This window comes from Pipistrellus hanaki (genome assembly GCF_964339955.1).
Source record: "Pipistrellus hanaki genome assembly, chromosome: 4".
Taxonomy (NCBI): Eukaryota; Metazoa; Chordata; class Mammalia; order Chiroptera; family Vespertilionidae; genus Pipistrellus; species Pipistrellus hanaki.
In genome coordinates this window covers 65,536,397-65,555,934 of record NC_140506.1, presented here as the reverse complement: position 1 = coordinate 65,555,934, position 19,538 = coordinate 65,536,397, and the positions used below count along the sequence as shown (strand labels likewise).

Genomic DNA, 19,538 nt, shown 5'->3' with positions numbered 1-19,538 from the left:
AAGGGCCAGACTCTCGGCGGCCCCAACTCTCCGGCTCCGTGAGGTTGCGGGCGGGCAGACTTACCTCCCAGAGATGCTGCGTGTTTCTCACCGCGCCGGCCTGCACCTTCTCCGGGGGCAGGAGGACGCCCTGGAAGGGCCCGATCCAGGTCCCCTGCTGGATCCTCTGCGCCGCGCAGATGCCGTAGGCCAGGCCGGGCACGGTGCTGGTGCACAGGCACACCTCGCGCGGCAGGTCCCGCAGCCACTCGGGCACCTCGGGCGGGGGCGCGGCGGCCGCGGCGCTGCCCGTGCTCACCAGCCGACGCAGCGAGTGCAGCGGCCCGTGCATGGGGCACTCTCCGTGGCGGTTGTCCGCGCACATGTCGCAACCTGCCGGGGACACGCGGGAGGGAGGGAGGGAAGAGGGAGGAAGGAGAGGTTAACTCAGCAGCTCTAGCGGCCCACCCTGGGGTACATTCCCGACACCAAAGCATCCCCACCCCAGGAGCCACCTGCAGGGGAGGGAGGTGAAGGCGCGAGGGCGCGGAGGCTCCTGGGAGCAGGGGAAGAGGGGAACCCACATCGCCCCATTGGAATTCGCTTTACCCAAAGCCGCCTGGTATCGGGTCAGAACCCCCCCCCTCCCCCCGGGGACCCCTAAATGCCTTCCGAGCCCGGTGTGGGCGGTGGCGGCGCTGTGGTCTCAGCTGGACCGACGGTTCGCGCCTTCTTCTCCCTCCCGGCTTCTAGCTCCCCCCCCCCCCCCCTCTCCCCTCCGCCTCCAGGTCCCTCAGAGCCTCCCGGCTCCCGCGAGCGAGTTCTCTCCATCAGGTGTTTCCAGTGGTGTGGATTGTACCAGGAAGAAAAAGCCCGAGGCGGAAAGCCCGTCTCTGGCCGGTTTGCTATATCTAGGGGAGATTCTTACAGGGGTCGCCTGGAGACATGGGGCTCGCCACTTTTGACGGGGATAGGAGACACTTTAAAAGTCCCCAGTGCAGGGGGGTTGGGGGTTGGTAAGGTATGTACACATATAATATCTTAATAAAAAAATTTAAAAGAAGTTACTAGTGCAGGTGGGCAGTGCCATTCCCACTCCTCTGGCCCCACGCCCCCACTCCAGCGCCCCAGGGGCAGAGCCTGCGCCCCAGACACAGCCCCCACCCACCCACCCCGGGGCGGGGGGAGCGCGGGGTCCCCTAGCGCCTGGCAGCGCCCACTCTCCGCGCTGCAGCCCGGCGGGCGGGGGCTGATGGGGGGAGGAGGGATGTTCCCGGCAGGTTAGGGGAGCCCATGCTCGCGTGCCCGCTCTTCCCAGAAGCCAAAAAGAAACAAAATAGCAAATGTAACGAGATCGATCGGGTAATGAATGGGTCTTTAACGATCAGTACGCAGGTTCCATGGAGAGGGCCCCCACGCCTGCCCAGACGGCGGACGCCCCGGCCAAATGCTACCATCCTTCCTGCCTCAGACGATGCGAGTTGTTGTGAAGCTGTCTCTCTCCGATGTCCCCCAGCTCGCAGGGACCCCCCACCCCGGGGCCCGGGCTGTAGACACCCAGGGTGCTTCCACTCAAACTGGAGGTAAGAGGCTGGGCGGCCGCGCGGGGAGCAGGGCCTGCGGCGACCGTGCTGTCGGAGCGCAGCGCCCTCCGGGTTATTAATGGGCCTGGCGGAGCCGCCGTGTCTGCGCCCCAGCCCAGCAGACCTGCCTGGGGAGACAGCCTCCTAGGCGCCCGCTGGCCAGACCCGCCCTCCCGGGCCCAGCCTCCTTGGGGAGCAGAGGCGCCCCCAGCCATGGAGCCCTGGGGCCCTGGGCCTGATAGTGAGCCAGTACCCACAGGGGAAAGGTGCTGGGTGGGAGGTGGCCCTGGGGGTTTCTCTGGGCTGGGCTTTGGTCGTAGCCAGTGCTGATGGATCACACGGGGTGTGCCATCTTCATGCTAAAACAGACAAAAACAAAACAAAACAAAACAAAACGCTCAAGGAACTAGTGGCAAAGGGAGTCACTGAAGAACTTTCCAGGAAGGAACGCTTCCTCAAACCCAGCATTGTAAGGGAACCCTGGTTTTGCCATTGGCTTCACAGCCTGCTGAGGGTAGACTATGCCAGCATCCTATCTCAGGGAAAGAAGGACCCAGTCAGTTCTGCTTCTCCTGGTTCAGCTACTCCACTTCTCCCCAGAGAGCCCAGGGGATAAAAGGACCTCGGAGTGCAGCTTCTTGGAGGTGTCCCGGGCCCCTCAAGTGAAAAACAACCACCTGTTTCTGCAGGGAGTGATGTGTCCACGCCACTGGGCCAACATCACACAAAGCCCCCCTCATCCAGCAACATAAACTAATGTAAAAAGACGGTGTCCGGCTCTGCTTTTGACCTTAGGGCCTGGATAGAAGGCATTCTCATTCTCCACACATCAACCCTTCCAGAACACATGCACTTCACACACCCTCTCGAGATTCTGACCGTGAAAATAAAAACTTCTAAATAAAGGGGGAATGAAAAGAAAAACAAAAGTGCCAACTATGTTCCAGGCACCTACCTATCTTAACCCAAACAATCGCCCTCTTGTCCAGATGTCATGATTCCCATTTTGCAGATGAAGCAATTGAGCAGTGTAACTTGATCATGGATCAGAAACTAGAAACTGGTAGAGAAAGATTCACTATCAGGTCTGCCTGACTCCAAAGCCTCCAAAACTACAGAGATTTAGGAAGACTAATGAGAGCTGGGAGAATTTTATGTCCAAACTCAATCAATAGGATTATTTCACTGAAATCACTCTTTGGGGGCCACAAAATCGCCGATTGAATTCCAGACATTTCTCTCCCTCTTTCCCACACCCTTCAGTTTTGGGATAAAGTAAGAGAATAAATTGGAAAGTAAATAGATATTGCCCATAATTTTCAGTTTTGGTATCTAACTTCAGAGATGGCCTTTCATCACCTTAGCAAAAATAGCTTAAAACAAATGACTAAACAAATGCAATATATCCATAAATAAATCACCCCCAGTTTTTTATTAACTGACTGTCCCTTTCTGATTGGCTCAATGAAACAGGCTGAGAAGCCAAAGTGTTTAGTACTCATTCCCCTAACAGTACACAGTAGGGATTCTGTCAAGTTCCAATAGCTCCACAACATGGAACGTCTCACCAACTATATCAGTAATAACGTAAGGAGCAAAAGTACTAACTTCAGCCACAACCCCTCCCCCCCCCCAAACAAGCACAATCTTAATATTTGTTATACATGATACACAGTCCTTTCTTTAAGAAGTCCTCTAAGGCTCTCTCTTCAACTTAAGTTTCATTGTCTCCGGGGGAGGTTGGAAAAAAACTTAGTAGCATTTGCAGAGGGAAAAGCTGAGGCTCTCCCAGTACTTAGAAGGTGACAATGTTTGCCGGGACCGGTTTAGCTCAATGGATAGAGCGTCGGCTTGGGGACTGAAGGGACCCGGGTTCGATTCCAGTCAAGGACATGTACCTTGGTTGCGGGCATATCCCCAGTAGGGGGTGTGCAAGAGGCAACTGATCAATGACTCTCTCTCATCGATGTTTCTAACTCTCTATCTCTCTCCCTTCCTCTCTGTACAAAATCAATAAAATATATTTAAATAGAAGATGACAATGTTTAGGTCCACAGGAGAGTAGGCAAGGCCAGTCCACTGTAACTAGTTCACCCAGCATGAGTCTTCTGAATTTATAAACCACTTTGTGCTTTAGCAAAATATTCTGTCAGAAAAGTTGACCAATTGCAGCAAAATACTTTATATTCTAATGTTACTGGGTTGTTGTTGTTTTAACATACCAGCTCTGTCATTGAAAACATTTGGTTTCTGACTTATGTCTTGGAGTCCCAAAGAGGCTTAAGGATGTTTAAAACAAGTAAATTATTACTAGGGGTTGACAAACGTGGCACAAGTAGACAAACATTCTAGCAGTGTTTTCTAGACAGCAAGCCATGAACACCTACATGAAAAGGTTTGAGGGAGAAGTGAGCTAAATGCCCAAATCTATCTATCTATCTATCTATCTATCTATCTATCTATCTATCTATCTATGTATCATCTATCTCTTTCTTTCTCTCTCTTCCTCTCTCTCTCACACACACTACATATATTACACACAGCATTCCATGCCAAGCAATCCATAATACAAGCCTATTTGAATTCATAAAGAGGGGGTAAATAAAGGTTCTTACTTTCTCTTAAAATCAGGGTAAGCTTTCTACAAGTTCATAGTTATTAATCATAAAGGGTTTTCTATAACTGTGAGAAATATAATAATACCCTCTGAAATGCCATTTTAGTATCAGAAATATAAGCAATCGTGCTCGCTTTTCTATCTTGAATAGGTCTGTGAAGGCCCTTGCTACGGGTTTCTGAATAAGGGAATGAGGTGTTACTAAGTTACAGACTCCCTCACCTCCTGGCTTCAGGAGGCCAGGCCAAGGGGAGTGAGGAGCAGACTTTCACTCTTCATTTCATAGCCTTTGTATGGTTTGGATGTTTTACTTTTGTAATTGAAAATAAATCTATATGGGGGGGGGGGGGGAACAGGCCATAGGGTTTTGGTTTAGGTATTTTCATTTTTTGTTGTTTTAGGAAAAGTAAAATATAAAACCTTTTGGACTTCATTTTAGTGTCTGGAGAGGCCAAAGACCTGTGTGGGCAAAAGGGAGCTTGGACACCCCCCCCCCTCCCCCAAGCCCAGGCACAGGCAGCCTCCATTGATCCTCTGGAAAGGGAACCAAGGAGCAGGTGAAAATCTGTCCCCACTGCCTCCCCCACAAAGGCAGAGGTAACTGCAGGACTGTGAATCCTCCCCAACCACCACGGAGGCCGCTGCCCTCAGTCTTGCAGGCCCAGGGCAGTGGGGGCAGCACCCATTGATCCCTGCTTGATGGCTCTTCCCCAGGATTGCCGCCTGCTGGCAAGCCTCTAGTGTGCTCTGGGTGTGGCAACGGAGGGAATAGTTGCTGCATTTTGGGGAGGCTGGCCGCAGGGACAGAGAGCAGTCCCAGCTGGGTAGCTGGTAACCTCCTGCACCAGAGTTCACATCCAGACAGCACTCTCTCCGGCCCTCCAGCAGCAACTGGTTAAGGGCAGCAACTGGTTATGGGCGAAGTATGCAGGGAGCAGTGGGGCTGCGACCTGGAGCCCCCCAACCCAGTGTGCATTTTGAAGGCCTCACCCTCTTCCTACCAGCACAGGGCTTTTTTGCAAGGCCACAGAAGTCCGGAGACCCTTCCTAGGCCTTGTTCTCCTCCACCCGGCAGGGGTCTTCCAGGCTCCTCAGCAGATCCGGAGGCCAGTGAGTTAGCCCAGCCACCAGAAAGGGATCCGGTTGTGGCTGGGCCCTAGGGGAAGCCCAGCTGCCATCGAACCTACTGGAGGACTCTCTGGAGGCGAGTTTAAAGCTCCTGGCCAAGTTCAGATGGAGGCTTGGGTTTTCCAAGCTCAGCCTGGCTGAGGCTGGGCCGGCCAGCTGGACCCTGGGGCCAAGGGAGAGAGAGACAAAATGGGAAGGGAAAGAAAGAGGGAAAGAGGAAATGTGGATTTTACTAGTCTCCCCACACCTGTATTTATAAATGAAGTGGGGGCGCCCATGTGTGCGGTGAGAGAATATTGCATGGAGATAAACCGCGCAGCGCTGCCCCTGCGAAGCCGCCATATACCAGGCGGAGATGATGAATAGGAGGCGCGAGAAGAGATCGAAGCGGGTCTGGGCTGGCTCCACTCGCTCCTACAAAACTATAGGGCAATTAATTGTGGCTTGTCCCCTCATCCTTCATCTCCTGGTGGCACATATCGATGGAGATTACTGCTGATGGACCATTTTATCACCTTAAATAAACAGTCGCCACCTCTTCTAACCTCAATCTAATATATGGCTCTATGTTCAGTTTCAGGGCGCGAGATAAGGAATGATGTAAAATAACTAAATCATGCGTGTTATGGGGTGGGATTGGGCCTGCACACAGAAAAGAGGGGAAAGAGAAAAGGGAACTATGAAACACCCAAACCCACACACTGATGCCCATCCTCCCTCCCGCCAGGGACCAGGTCTGGAGTCTAAGCCACTAGCTGGCCATGGGCAGCTGGGACTCAGGAGTGCAGAGGGTGCCTTGTGGCAGAAAAGCTTGCTGGTGGGTGACTCGGCCCCGGACGCTTTCTAAACGGGACCCATTCTTTTCCCCAACTGGGTGGGAAGAGATTAGGGAATGTCAGAAAATACTCACTCATCTCTACCTCTTACCCTGACTCCCAAACAGACAAAACAGTGTTGGGTGCAGATTTCTCTCTCTCTCCCCCCTGGACACTCTCCCCAAACTCTTGGAAAGGGTGGCACTACCAACGGGAAAGCCTTGGGCCCTTGCTGTTCCTGGTGCTGTTCCCTGGGTAGCAGGACTCCGCTGACCCAGGAGGGGACGGAGACCTTCTGCTGGGAAAGCTGCAGAATGTCCTGGTACAAGAAACTGGGTGGGGTCCTTAGCGCTAGTCTGGTACAGAAGAGAGCAGCGCCCAAAAAAGGTATGCCAAGTTAGCCGGCCCAGCCTGGCCACACAAACACAGATCCCAGGCGCAGCCCCGGGGCTCTTTCCACCTTCCAAGAAGTAGTGACAGGGTTTCAAGCAAGGCACCGGAACCTGAGAAGAGGCCACTGACACAGCCTGGGGGAACCAGTGGCTTCAGGCAACCCAGCAGCAATGAGGGCAGGAAGACAAGAAGAGGAAGGAAGGGTCCCACCCCCCAATTATACCACACACTGCCCCACCGGACTTTACAGAGATGAAAGAAGAGGCAGCTAAGCATTCAGAGCTTCGGTGGAAAGTGTGCGTCAACCCTAGAATAAATGGGATACATGGAGTTGGATATCAGACATATAATGGAACAGCTCCGTCACCTAGCTTGCATGGTTTCTGCTGCTTTTAAATCTTTTTGGGGGGAGGGGGGAGGGGGAGGGAAAGAGAGCTAGAAGACCTTGCGCTATGGCCTTTGCCATAGATGCCAATAAAGTTTCATGGTGAGACTACTGTTACTGATTCACATGCCTTAGTGGGTTGCTGATCCCAGGCAAACTGTTACTCTTCTGTGGGGATTAGAGAAGTGAGGAGGTCCCTTTCCGAGCCTTGTAAGAAAAAGAGAAAAACTATACTCAATGCAAAGTGGTCTCCTCGCAGCGTTCTTTTAGAAAATGGCAAAAGATGGAATGGAAAACTGGGGATCTCTCTCGGTCATAAATGAATGGGTGTTTCCCTTTGCCCTGCCTCTCACCTCCCCCACCCCCATACCCACCCAAATACACCTGGGCAAGTAACAAATATACCAACTTCCCCAGCCTAGGGAAACAGTCTCCCATCCTTTGCATTTCTGATCGTTGAGCCCCTAGTTAGATTAAACTCAATTACTTCCCACTTCATCTTTGTAAAACACATCCTCTGGTTTAAAACAAATGCCTCTGCTTGCCCAGAAAGGAGACTTGGTCTCCCAGCATTACACAGAGCGACGACCCCTGCTATTTTCTTTCTCAACTGCCCTTTAATTAGGGAGCAATGTGAAGTGTGACTCTAGTAGGACGGTCTGACTTCCTTTTCCCCTCCATCTTTTCTCATGCACTTTGCATATTAAAGCGATCCATTAGACTCCAAAGGATATACCAAAAGACTAACACAATAGAATTTAAATAAATCATACTTCCTTTCCTCCGGCCATAGGGGGAAAAAAGTTAGCTAGGCAGTAAAGTGATTCAAAGAACCATATATTAATTAGGGACCTAACCCAATTCTTCCTCTGGTGAGAATACAGTGAATCTCAAGACCGAATTGTAAACAGTATAGGAAGCTCCACACACAGCCAGGGCTTCGGAGCAGGTTGCCCGGTGTCTTTCCCGGCACTGTTTTCGTTCAGAAGAGAAACTGTGAGCTCCGTGAAGCACTGTCAGCCCACAGTGGCTACACTTACACTTAGCGGTAAGAAATGCCTTTTCCAAAGAAAAATATTTTTAACTCACACTAAAAAAAAAAAAAAAAAAAAAAAAAAAATGCTTTGTAAGCTACACATTCAAATTCAGTAGGAGAGAAATATTTTTAAAAACCCATTAAGACAATATAATTGTTAAATATTTTCTGCAACTCTGAAATGCAAGCATCTGTGGAAGCCCTCCTTCTAAACCAGTACTTTGCCTCCAGCTTCTATGGAGGAAAAGAGTAAAGGCAACTGCTCTTTTTGTTAGTAATAATGATCTCCATTAGACCAATTACCGCCCTCCATTATGAAAAGATTAATACAACTTTAACCACCAGGCTCATGCCTCGTGCTTTTTCATCAAAGTACTGACTTTGGGAGCCCTTCTAATAATTACAACCAGGAGGGATTTTGCTTGTACAACGAATTAAAAAGTTCACGGAATGGTAGCCATTCTCCAAGAAGGGACTTATTAAAAATAGAATAATAACAAATGGTTGTGATTCTCACACAGAGGCTAGATGAAGGAATGAAAGGAAGAAAATGGTAAGTGCTGATCTTTCAAATCCTGTATTGCTTTCCATCTGACTCTCTAAACCTGATGTAATGTTCTCTCCCGAGGTCTCTGGATGTATATTTAGTACTGAACACGTTAGGTGTAAACAGAACCCAACTTCTGAAGTTACCAAAAAGAATCGGATATAAAGCAATACACCATGCTTGGTCTTCATGGAGAGCCTTGCTTCAAAACCTCAAAATGGAACCATACTTGGGACGAGCGTTTGAAATTATGAATACAGGAACCGAAGCTGGACGAGACCTGAAGTTTAATTCGGTAATTGCTATTTCGTTGGGGGACAAGGAGAGCGAGCTTCTTAAACTAGATTACTGTCACCCCATTTTTACAAGTAGCCAAGCCATCAAACGCGGCTATGGATTGCGAACGTCTGAAGGGGTCAAGGAGAATGTGGGGTCCGCATGGAACAACTCTGTCCTGAAGGCGGAGAATTTCTCACTAAGCAGCTGGCATTTTGCTTTTCTAAATAAATGGCAGACCTAAGAATAATGCCTGCCTGCTGGAGAAACTGACCCAGAATTATCCAAAACTCCTAATCCCGGGAGGCCAGGCCAGCCAGCAGCGCCCGGCCGCTCCCGAGTCCTAGACAATCCTGCAGCCCGAAAACGAACTGGCAGTTAACCCCAAGAAGCAGGACAGAGAGGAGAAGCGAGCCCTGGAACCCACGCTCCCCACAAAACTCCGTGTCCCTATCTTGTCCCCCTCCCCACCACACCCCACCCCCAGAGCCAGGCCAGCTGGTTCTTGGGACTCCCCGTCGCGCGCTGCCTGGAGCCGGCCGTCCCGGGCGCCGTCCCGCGGGGAGGACGGGGATCGGAAAGCACGGGCCCTCGGGCGACTCCAGTCCTCCGGACTTGGGGCTGCGGAGCAGAGGATGAGCGGAAAGGGAAGAGGTAACCCCGAGGTGCCAGCCGGGAACCCCCATCCCTTCTCCGTCCTCCTCTAACGGCGGCAGGAAACCTTTGGAGCCCCGGGAGGCGCGGGCCCGCCGCCTGGACCGGTCCGCCACCCGGGGTCCCTCTCGTCCGTCCGACCCGCCTCCCCGACGGGCGCCCGCCCCGGACGGCGCCGGCGCCCCGGGAGCGCGGGCTGCGGCTACTACGTACGGTTGTTGGGGTCGCTGGTGTGCTGGTGGAGCGGGATGATCTCCATGCGCTGCTGGCCGTACAGGTAATAGTCCAGCTCCTCCGCGCTGCAGCGGAAGCGCGGGGCGCCCCGGCCGTCCCCGCCGCCGCACTGGGAGGGCCCCGGGCCCGCGGCGGCGCCCAGGCACAGGTCCTTGTGGGGCAGCGGCTCCGCGGCCACGGCGGCGGCCAGGGGCGCGAACACCGGCAGCTGCGCCACGGGCAGCGCCGACAGACCCGCCAGCGCGGCGGCGGCGGCGGCGGCGGCGGCGCAGGAGGAGGCGGAGGAGGCCGAGGTGGAGGAGGAGGAGGCCGGGGTGGAGGCGGCGGAGGAGAGCGAGGCGGGCCGCGGGCGCAGACTGTCCGGCGGGGGCTCCGCGCGCTCCGGCGGCGGCGGCGGCTGGAGAGGCTGCGGCGCGCCCAGGGGCCCCGCGGCCCCGCCGCCCTTGAGAGGGCCGCCGCCGCCGCCGTGCGGGAAGAGGTGCTGCCAGTGCTGCAGATAGGCGGGGTCCACTTTGAGGAAGGCCGAGCCGCCGGGCTCTCCGGGCTTCAGCATGTCCGATGCCTCACGCTGGGAGGGGGCAGAGGGGCAGAGAGGAGGGTGCGTGTGAGCCGGGCCCCGAGCCTGTGCTGCGAGAGGGGCGGGCGGGACAGCCGCCGAGACCCCGGAGCGGGAGCCGCACGCAGCCCTTGGCGTAGCCGGCAGCAGCCCGCCCGGTTCGGCGGCTCCTTCCTCCCAACTCCGCCGGGGCGCAAAGTTTACTCGGAGGCCGCCGCGCCGCGAGCCGGGCGCAGGATCCACGCCGCCCGGCCTCACAGCTGGAGGCGCACGCCCGGCTCCCACCCCGCACCGCCCGAGCCCGGAGCCCGGAGCCGAGGCGCGTCCCCGCAGAGCTCGGCTGAGAGACGCGGCCGCCGCCCCCGGAGCCAACCCCGGCCGGAGTGGCGCGGCGTCCGAGCCGCTCCGGCCCCGGCGCTAGGAGGCGGGTCAGCCTCGCCCCCCGCCTTCGCCCCCGCCAGGGACCTCCGGCCTCCCATCCCGGGGGCCCCGGACACTCAGCCCCGCGGGAGCCTCGTCTTACCTGGAAACTCGGAGCCGCCGGCGGCGGGTGCGCGGGTGCGTGTGTCTCGGGAACCCCGTGCGGGAGCGCGTGCACCCCGGGGCGCTACATGCCCCTGGCGGCGCGGGAGGGGAGACCCGAGGGCCGGCCGCGAGCGCGGCTACGGAGGCCGCGGGGGGCGCGGGCAGCGAGCGGAGCCGCGCGTGGGACGGAGCCCCGGCGGGCGGTTGCGCTCGGCCGGCCGCTGCGCCCGGGCTGCTTGGCTCCGCGCTCTGGCAGCCTCCCGGCTGGACACGTGGGTTTTACGACAGCACCAAACACAAGGGTGTGTGTATGCGTGTGTGTGCGTGTGTGTGCGTGTGTGTGTGTGTGTGTGTGTGTGTGTGTGTGTGTGTGAGAGAGAGAGAGAGAGAGAGAGAGAGAGAGAGAGAGAGAGAGAGAGAGAGAGAGGGAGAGAGAGAGAGAGAGAGATGGGGTGGCGTGGCGGGGGAGGGGTGGGGGGAGAAGGGAAGGGGCGGGAGGCAGGCCAGGAGAACGAAGGGGAGGGAAGAAGGAAGTTCTAACTCGGCTGGGTCCACAGACTGCCCGTGCGCCTTTCCTGCACGGATGCCTCCTCCGTTGCTGTCCCACCTCCGACTTCATTTTTTTTGGGGGGGGGGGGAACGGGGGGGTGTGACGTCTCCGCGCCTGTTGTCTCTTTCTGCCCCTGATGTGTCTTTTCTAGGTACCGCGCTCCGCCCCGATGGGAACGCGGAGACCGGAATGATCTCCGCACGCGCGCGGGGGTCCGCGTCCGGAAGGCGGCTTCGGCCGGGCCGGTGAGCCCATTCCCGGGACGGGGTCTGAGCTGTGGCCGGGCTCCGTGTCCCGAGGGGTGCTGCTGGGTCCAGCGTCCACGAACCCGCAGAGCAACTTCCCACACAAACCGGGAGGTGGGGGCGGGGCGGGTTGCACGGGGGAATGAGCCCTGGTCCCCAGCGGAGGAGGCCGGCTGTGAGGAGCTGGGATACCGGAGACGGCGGGTCTCCAAGGGGCGGCGGGTCCTGCGGGGCTGGAGCCCGGCCGCCGGCCTAGGAGGCGGCTGCGGCGGACGGAGTCCCACGTGCCCAGCGCTCAGCCCACTCGCGCTCGAGTTGTCTTCCTGGGGGTCTCGCTCCTCCTCCTCCTCCTCGTTGGATCTGAGGCAAGTATCCAGAGCTCTGTCTATTACAACTGCCCCGGGACCGGCGGGAGGCTGGTCCTCTTTTGGGTGCCAGGGACTGCGGGGGTGGGGGTGAGGGGTGCATAGATCTCTAGCCCCAAAACCTAGCGGGCGGAGGGGCAGCGTGGAAGCACAGTCCCAACCCACCACCGTGCCCACCCAGCGCCTCGGTCCACGCCCGCTCATCCCATCCCCGTGCAGCCTCACACAAATGAGTACACCCCACCCCACCCCCAATTCTTCCAGGCAGTGGCAGCACTCGCTGGGCGCTTCCTCCTCCTCTCCCCCCCCCCCCCCCCCCCCCGCTGGAGTTCTGTACACACCTCTGAGAAATGGCATTTGTCTTTGTCCAACTTATTTCACACCCGCCGCTCTAAGCAGTTACCAGCCACCCTGTCCTGCGCTCCGCTCGCTTCTTTCTGTCTCTCTGAGCCTGGGAAACGCGCTGTTTGGACTTGGTCCGGCTCTCACGCAAGAAGCCTCTATGCCCTTCGGAACGGGGTTGGACTGAAAATGTTTTAACTGGCGTGGTAGCGACAAGGCCATCAGTCATCCCTGGACAGATGGATAGTCCCCAGGTCGAAGGCAGACCCCACGAGGGAAAGCCCGCGGCGCCGCGGACATGGAGGCGCACCGGGCGGCGGGCTCCCTGGGCTTCATCGGACCGAGAGGATGGAGCTCCGGGCGGGCCCCTTTCAATGAATCTGCTCCCAGAACTGCAGTGGCTGTTGGGCCACCAGAGAGGAGGGACAAACTCTCTCTCTTTCTCACACTCTCCAGGTTCACAGCGGAGAAACGGAGACTATTCTGTTCTCGGAAAGACCAGGAACACCGGAGGGGGGGTTGGGGGGGATGGGAGCTTAGATTCTGGGGCAGCGCCCCGCTGCCTTCTTGTTTCTGCCCAAGCCGGCTGTTTAATGAGTGCTCGCCCCCCCCCCCCCCCCCACTGTCCACCCCCAAACACACTTGAAAATCTCGGGAACTTGAGGAACTAGTGATAAGCAACTGCTTCCCAGGCCTCATGCTGTGGGCGCCCCGGCATCCTTAGCGGACCGGTGGGTGAGCACTTCCCACGCGCCAGGCATGGGTAGGCGCCTCCAGAGCGTGTAGTCTGCCCATCCACGGGGGGGGGGGGGAGGCATTATCATCAACCCCAACACTCCGAGGGGGGCACTGAGGCTCGGCAAGGTTAGGTAGGTTACCTAGGTCACGTCACTAGTGAGTGATGGAGGCAGACCCAAACCCTGGTCAGGGAGGCTCCGAGTACACTTTCCTGCTCACCCTAGCCAAGCCTCTGCCCGGACAGACACCAGGGGGGCCTGGAGGCTCCCCTTTTTTTGCTGGAGAAGAGCCTGTAGCGGAGCCTTCTTGCCCATTGTGTGGTGTTCCAGAACTGCCAGTTCCAGGACTCTCCGTGGCCCCTGGCGAAAGCGGGTCTCGGAGACCGGAGGCTTTAGGGAGCTCGTGTGCAGGAGGTGGGCCAGAGTTCTATGGGGCGCTCAGAAGGTGGGGAATCCAGGAGCTCACGAGTAAGGAAGCTGTGGAGGGGAGTGTAACTGGGGCCCGAACATCCTCAGCGCCTTTCCAGTGACCACCCAGACAAGAGGCAGCGGGCTTGGCCGGCGGAGTTCTGCGCTCTCTTCCCCCACTCCACCCTGCACTGCTGAGGGCTGCCCCGACGCACCCCACTCACCCCCACCCCGCAGATCCTGGGCTGGCTCGGTCACCGCCGGCCTGGCAGTCTCAGGGGTTCTTAGGAAGTGAGCCCACGGACCATCAGGACATGCACCCCTCAAATCTGCTGGCCTTTTCCTTCCTTAGAGGGCGACCGCGGAAACAAATCATTTCGACCACTTAGGAAGCGATCAAACCTTTATAAAAATCCATCGCTCCCCAATCGATGAGTGAATATTTGCTGGGAATTTGTTCCAGAGGAATAAGTAAGGAGTGAGAGTGTATTGAATGCAAACGTGGGGGACACGGTGGTGTTTTTCTTCATTGATTAATGCCTCTAAAATAAAACAGGTGGGAAGAGGTGCCAGCATCGATAAATTATCCAAATTCATCATTTTCCCCAGCAATTTCTTCCCCCCCCCCCCGCCCGAAAAATTATCCTAGGAAGCCCATTGTACCCTCAGCCCGGAGGGAAGGCGGGAGCTGGAGGTCAGAGCTGGGAGGAAGGGGCGGGAAGGAGCAGGCGAGCAAGAAGGGGGTTGTGTCCGGGAGACCCGCTATCTGATTTCGTTTGACATACAATCTTCACGTTTGCCTTTCATATTAATTATAGTTTTCTTTCTGATGGAGGAGGGGAACAAATGGCCGGTTGCCTTTGACAGGACTCCAATAAAGAATTCAATGGGCGCTCCTCTCTGCCCTCAGCGCCCGGCTTCTAGGTTTAAGGTCATGGGTGGCTGAGTTAATAATTCATTAATATAGACATTTATTCAGAAGGGTTCTCTGAGATCCACTCTCCCAGCCTCCTCCCGGAGATTTATTTTCCTGGGAAGTGGATGGGGGTTGGGGTGGCTGGGCTGCGGGTGAAAGGAGGGAAGAATGAGTAGAAAGAAAATGGAGAGAGTCTGGATACAGCTGGGAGCAATCGTTGCTTACCCACGAGTGGACAGGTGCCTCGAGCCTGCCGTCAAAAACTTGGTGGGAACATGTAGCATCCAAACTGCACAGGTTCTCTGGCCTCCAGCCATCTTTTCCCCTACTTCTACATTTATCCATTTTCACTCATTCGCAAAGCTCTGTTCTTCCAGGCTTCAGGATCCGGGGAGAACCATGGAAGAAGGACCTTGGAGTGCAGGCAAACGGGGAGATCCCTGGAAAGAGACTCCTCTGTCCCGCCCCCTGAATTCCCAAAGGAGGAGCTTTGCAACTCGCCAGACCTGGAACCTGAAGGAAGCTCAGCTCCTAAGGGCACAGGCAGCTTCTGGCGGACACTGGATCCCCTCAGAAAGGGACTGTGGGGGCATCAAAACAAGCCTCAAGGGTCCATGCCCTCATGAATTTTACTTTGTAGGGTGTGGAAACAATAAACAAGTCATTGTCAGATGATAACAAGTACGGTGGAGAGCAACAAAAAAGGGATCAGAGGGAAAAGAGTACAGTAAGTACCTGTGTTTCCCCGAAAATAAGACATCCTCCGAAAATAAGACCTAGCAAATGGAAAGATAAGACATCCCCTGAAAATAAGACCTAGCACAACTTTGGGAGAAAAAATTAATATAAGACACTGTCTTATTTTCGGGGAAACAGGGTAGGTAGAAGGTTTAAATATAGAGGTCAAGGAAGGCTTCTCTTATAAGGTGACATTTGAATAGAGACTTAATTAAAGCAAGAGGAAGAACTTATATGCATATATGTATAACCCACGGACAGACAATAGAGCTGTGAAGGCCTGGGGGCAAGGGGCAGGAGTAGGAGGGAGGAGTTCAATGGTGAGGGAGGGGGAAATCTGTAATATTTTCAATAAAGATAAATATTTTTAGAAGAAGAGGATGGCACTTTTGTGCCTCGAGTGGGGCATTCTCTGCTGTAACCTACAGCCCAGGAGTGAACACAATAGAAGGGGCCTCTTCTGAAAATCCCCCAAGGTTCCGAGTAAGGATTCTGCCTGGTCAGTCAGGTCAGGCCGTGGCCACACTGGTTCCCTTTGCTCTTACCTGCCCTTATCTGGCCCCCACAGGATGCTGCAAAAGCTTCTCAGCATCCTTTCAAATACATCTGTTATATCCAGTGAAGCCATGTTGCCTCTGTTGCTGGTGACTTAGCACCTTACACAATGTCTTATCCCAAACTGGGCCTATGCCTTCAACAGGCAAATGAAAAGATGCCTTCCTACTTTAAGCTTTTTTATGAAGCAGTTACCAAATTCCACCCTTCCTCTCTGCCACCCACTTTATACTGTACTGTGGGGTGCCCGGACGCTATGCTGTACAGTGTGTAAAAGGTACGGAGAAACTGAAAACAAGAAAACACACACCACTTACTTTAATCATTGTCATCTTCCCTTTGGTCCCTTCGCATCTTCACTCTTCTGTCCTTAGTGACAGAAAACCATCGTGCCAGTCACTAAGGGAAAGGAAGGGTGGGAGGCTGGAAGCATGAGAAGGAAAGCTTAGCATGCACCTTCTGTTCTTTCCTCCCAGGATGCAGCAGGAGCCTCACTATTCTCCTGGTAGTTTACACATGGTCTCCTCAGCTTTTCTCCTGTCACAACAGTACTGAGAAGGCAAGGTCATAGCCAGCCCCTGGGGCTGAGAGACCAACTGAGCCTCTTTCTGACCACTCTTTCATCCTCCACCGGGATCACTGCAGACAGCACCTGTTCACTTCACTTGACATGCAGCCCAGCCCTCCAGCTCCTTTCACCCTGGGCACCCAACAGCTGTCACTCAAACAATGCCTCTCAGCCACCCCAGGCCTGATTTGGATTTGACCTACTGACCTCGAGGTGAAAGGCTCTGCAGTCCATTACAATCCCTGGGGGCCAGTTCATTCTCCCAAGAAAGCCTCTAAATATATCCTTTCCGTTTCTAGGGAAATCAACTATTATTATTTGCAAAAGCCTCATGAGTTTATAACATATCAGGGCAGTTCAGTCCTATAAAGATTTTATGAATAGCCATTGAGTGAAAAACAGCCGCTCTTTTTTCTCCATCTTGACAAGTAAAGGAAAAGAGAGATAATTAGACAAGAACTGTCCTTCAGAAATGCATGTATCCCTTCACTGTCTCCTGCCCATCCAACCTTTCCCCCAGGAACTTAACTCTTCTGTTTTCCCCAGAATCTGTAAGAATAGATAAGCCCCATCGAAGTTACCTACAACTGAACAGTCATACATAATAGCTCATGTGCATCTACAAGGTAGGGATTGTAGGAACAATCACCTTTGAAGCTCTTCCAGCAAGTGCTATCTGGTTCTAACAGTTCTAACAGATTGTTGCCTAAATTAGTTGAAGCCTGTAGGCCTTGAGTTATAATCAGGAGGAGGCAAGCATATTGTAGTGCGTCTGTTTGAAATCAGGAACATATGCTATGGTTGGTTCACTTTCTGAGGGATGGTGGTTCCTAGTGCATGGAGGATTCCCTAACTGCCTGGCACCAGCCCCTAAGGAGCAGGACGGCTCCCAGTAAGCCCCCATAAATGAGGGTGCGCTGACATCTTCCTCCCAGGCCAGCCTCAGGAAACAGGACCCACAAGCTCCTATTAGGGACTCGGGGAAGCCTGTCTGGCCTCAGCCTTCACTGTCCTGGCTGGATTGGTGCCTGCTCTTACCTTAGGGAGCCAGAGGATGACAGTAATTGACAAGTGACAGTGGGACATCTATTGAAAAATTAACATTTTGAAAATACGGTCATAAAAAAATGGCTTTATAAAATATCAAATTTGACCAGGTTTTCTTCTTGTCTGTCTAACATTGGCAAGCACTTTTTCAGTTAAAGCTTATGTTTGGATAGACACGTATTTTATTTGTCAGTTAAGTGGCAGGTCCCTGTCTTGATCGTGAGGATACACATCTTGGAGTTAACTGGTTAAATTAACACCCCCTCAACCCCAACCCAAGTACATGCTAATTGCCAGGAAAAGGACTGGGTTTCAGAATAAAGACAAGAACTTTGAGCTAAAATTTAAGCATGGACTGTGTGGCAAGTCATGTGTTCAGCGCTTTTCATGTAATATTCCCTTTGATATGAGTTACCTTTTAAGAGTAACATTTAAGTCTTTTTCTTTTTAGTTTTACTACCGAAGAGTGTATCTCTAAATAATACATGCAATGTCACCTGTTTTTGAACTTTATGAATGGAATAATACTGAGTGCTTTTTTTAGAATCTTGCTTTATTTTCTCAAGATTATATGTATAAGGTTTATCCACATTGCTTGTGTGACTCCGCTCAGTTACCTATTGTAAGAATATACCAACATTTACTCATTATACTGCAAAGAGACATTTTCACTGCTTTCGTTACTTGGTTGTTATGAAAAGTTCTGCTATAAACACTCGTGCACCTGCATCCTGTTCCATGTGCACATGAAGTTCTGTAAGGTATAGACTCATGAGAGCAGCTGCTGGACCATGAGGTTTGCATATCTTAAACTTTCCTAGAAAGTGCCAAACTGTTTTCCAAAAGAGTTACATTAATTTGTGCACCCGTGAGCAATGGAAGGATTACTGCTATCTCTTAATTTGTTAACACTTGGAATTATTAGCTTTTAAAATATTTTTTAATCTGGTGGCAAATGCTGACATTTTGACATTACAGTACTTTGCAGTTCCCTGATTATTAATAAGTTGAACAGCACTTCAGATGGCCATTGGCTATTTAGAGTTTCTCTTGTTTGGTGCCCATTAATAACTTTTGCATGGTTTTATCTTGGGTTGTCTGGTTTTTGGTTTTGATTTTTTGTGTTTTTTTTTTTATATTTTATTGACTTTTTTACAGAGAGAAGGGGAGAGAGATAGAGAGTTAGAAACATCAATGAGAGAGAAACATTGATCAGCTGCCTCCTGCACACCCCCTACTGGGGATGTGCCTGAAACCAAGGTACATGCCCTTGACCGGAATTGAACCTGGGACCTTTCAGTCCACAAGCCAATGCTCTATCCACTGAGCCAAACCGGTTTCGGCTGTCTGTTGTTGTTTTTTAACTTGATCTACAGTAGGTTTGTTTTTTTTTTTTAAATCTCTTCTAATCTCTTTATAAATCATTTATCAATTATATGCAATGTAGGTATCTTGTCCCCTTCTGTGGCTATATTATCACTCTTTTCATGGGGTCTTAATTTCAGTATAAGATGTTAATCAATTTTGTATGATCGATGTTCAGTGCTTCAGTAAGAAATCTTTCCCCACCCTGAGGAAATGAATATATTCTCCAATTTATTTTGTGTGTGTGTGTGTGTGTGTGTGTGTGTGTGTGTGAAAATATTATTGGACAACCATTTTCAGCCAAGATGGAATAACAGAGACTGAACTTACTCTCCTGTCCAAAACAACTAAAAAATTGAACAAAATATATAAAGCAATGGTTGTTAAAACATTGAACACCAGACAATGATCCCTGAGAGGTAGAAAGCAAATGAGATGAGCTTTACAACTTCCCCAGTGTACCACTGTTTTTAGACAGCCTCCGGGACATGGCCAGGAGGTGGAGACCAGCAGACTCCTTGAGCTGAGGAGACAGAGTCATGATCCTGGGAAGTCCAAGGCAGCTAGAGTTGGCAGAACAGGGGATTCGGGAAAGAGCTGCATAGAGGAACTTCAGAGATTTGCAGGAAGCCCCAGGAATGTTCAGCAAAATGCTGACCAGGCTATGCCCTGTGACTTGCCTATTTCTCCCCCTCTAAGGAAATCAGGGATTCCAGTTTCTTACATATTTTCCCAGAGATCTTCTATTCATATATTTCCTTCCCTCCTTCTTCAAATATTATGATACCCAGTGTTCTGAACCTTAGGTTTTGTAACTTATAAATATAGCTTAGAGATTGTTCCCTATCTGTAAATGAATAGCTTTCTCAATTTGTTTTATAACTTTACTAGAGACCCAGTGCACAAATTCGTGCACAGGTGGGGGATGACCTGCCGCAGTCGGGCTAGGCCAGCCAGGAGAGGGGCTGAGGGCA

At 52.9% G+C, this 19,538-nt stretch overlaps 1 protein-coding gene across 1 annotated transcript in view; it reads right to left on the bottom strand.

Annotated features, from left to right (window-relative positions):
• PRDM6 (PR/SET domain 6) overlaps positions 1 to 11,091 on the bottom strand; it is a 99,179-nt gene extending 88,088 nt beyond the window's left edge. Inside the window, exons 1-3 of the mRNA XM_084881381.1 lie at positions 10,727 to 11,091; positions 9,627 to 10,215; positions 65 to 372 (exon numbers count right to left, since the gene is read on the bottom strand). Of these exons, the coding sequence (XP_084737507.1) occupies positions 65 to 372; positions 9,627 to 10,200 (882 nt within the window). The 5' untranslated portion in view covers positions 10,201 to 10,215; positions 10,727 to 11,091. The remainder of the gene's footprint in view (positions 1 to 64; positions 373 to 9,626; positions 10,216 to 10,726) is intronic.
• Positions 11,092 to 19,538: the final 8,447 nt, after the last annotated feature.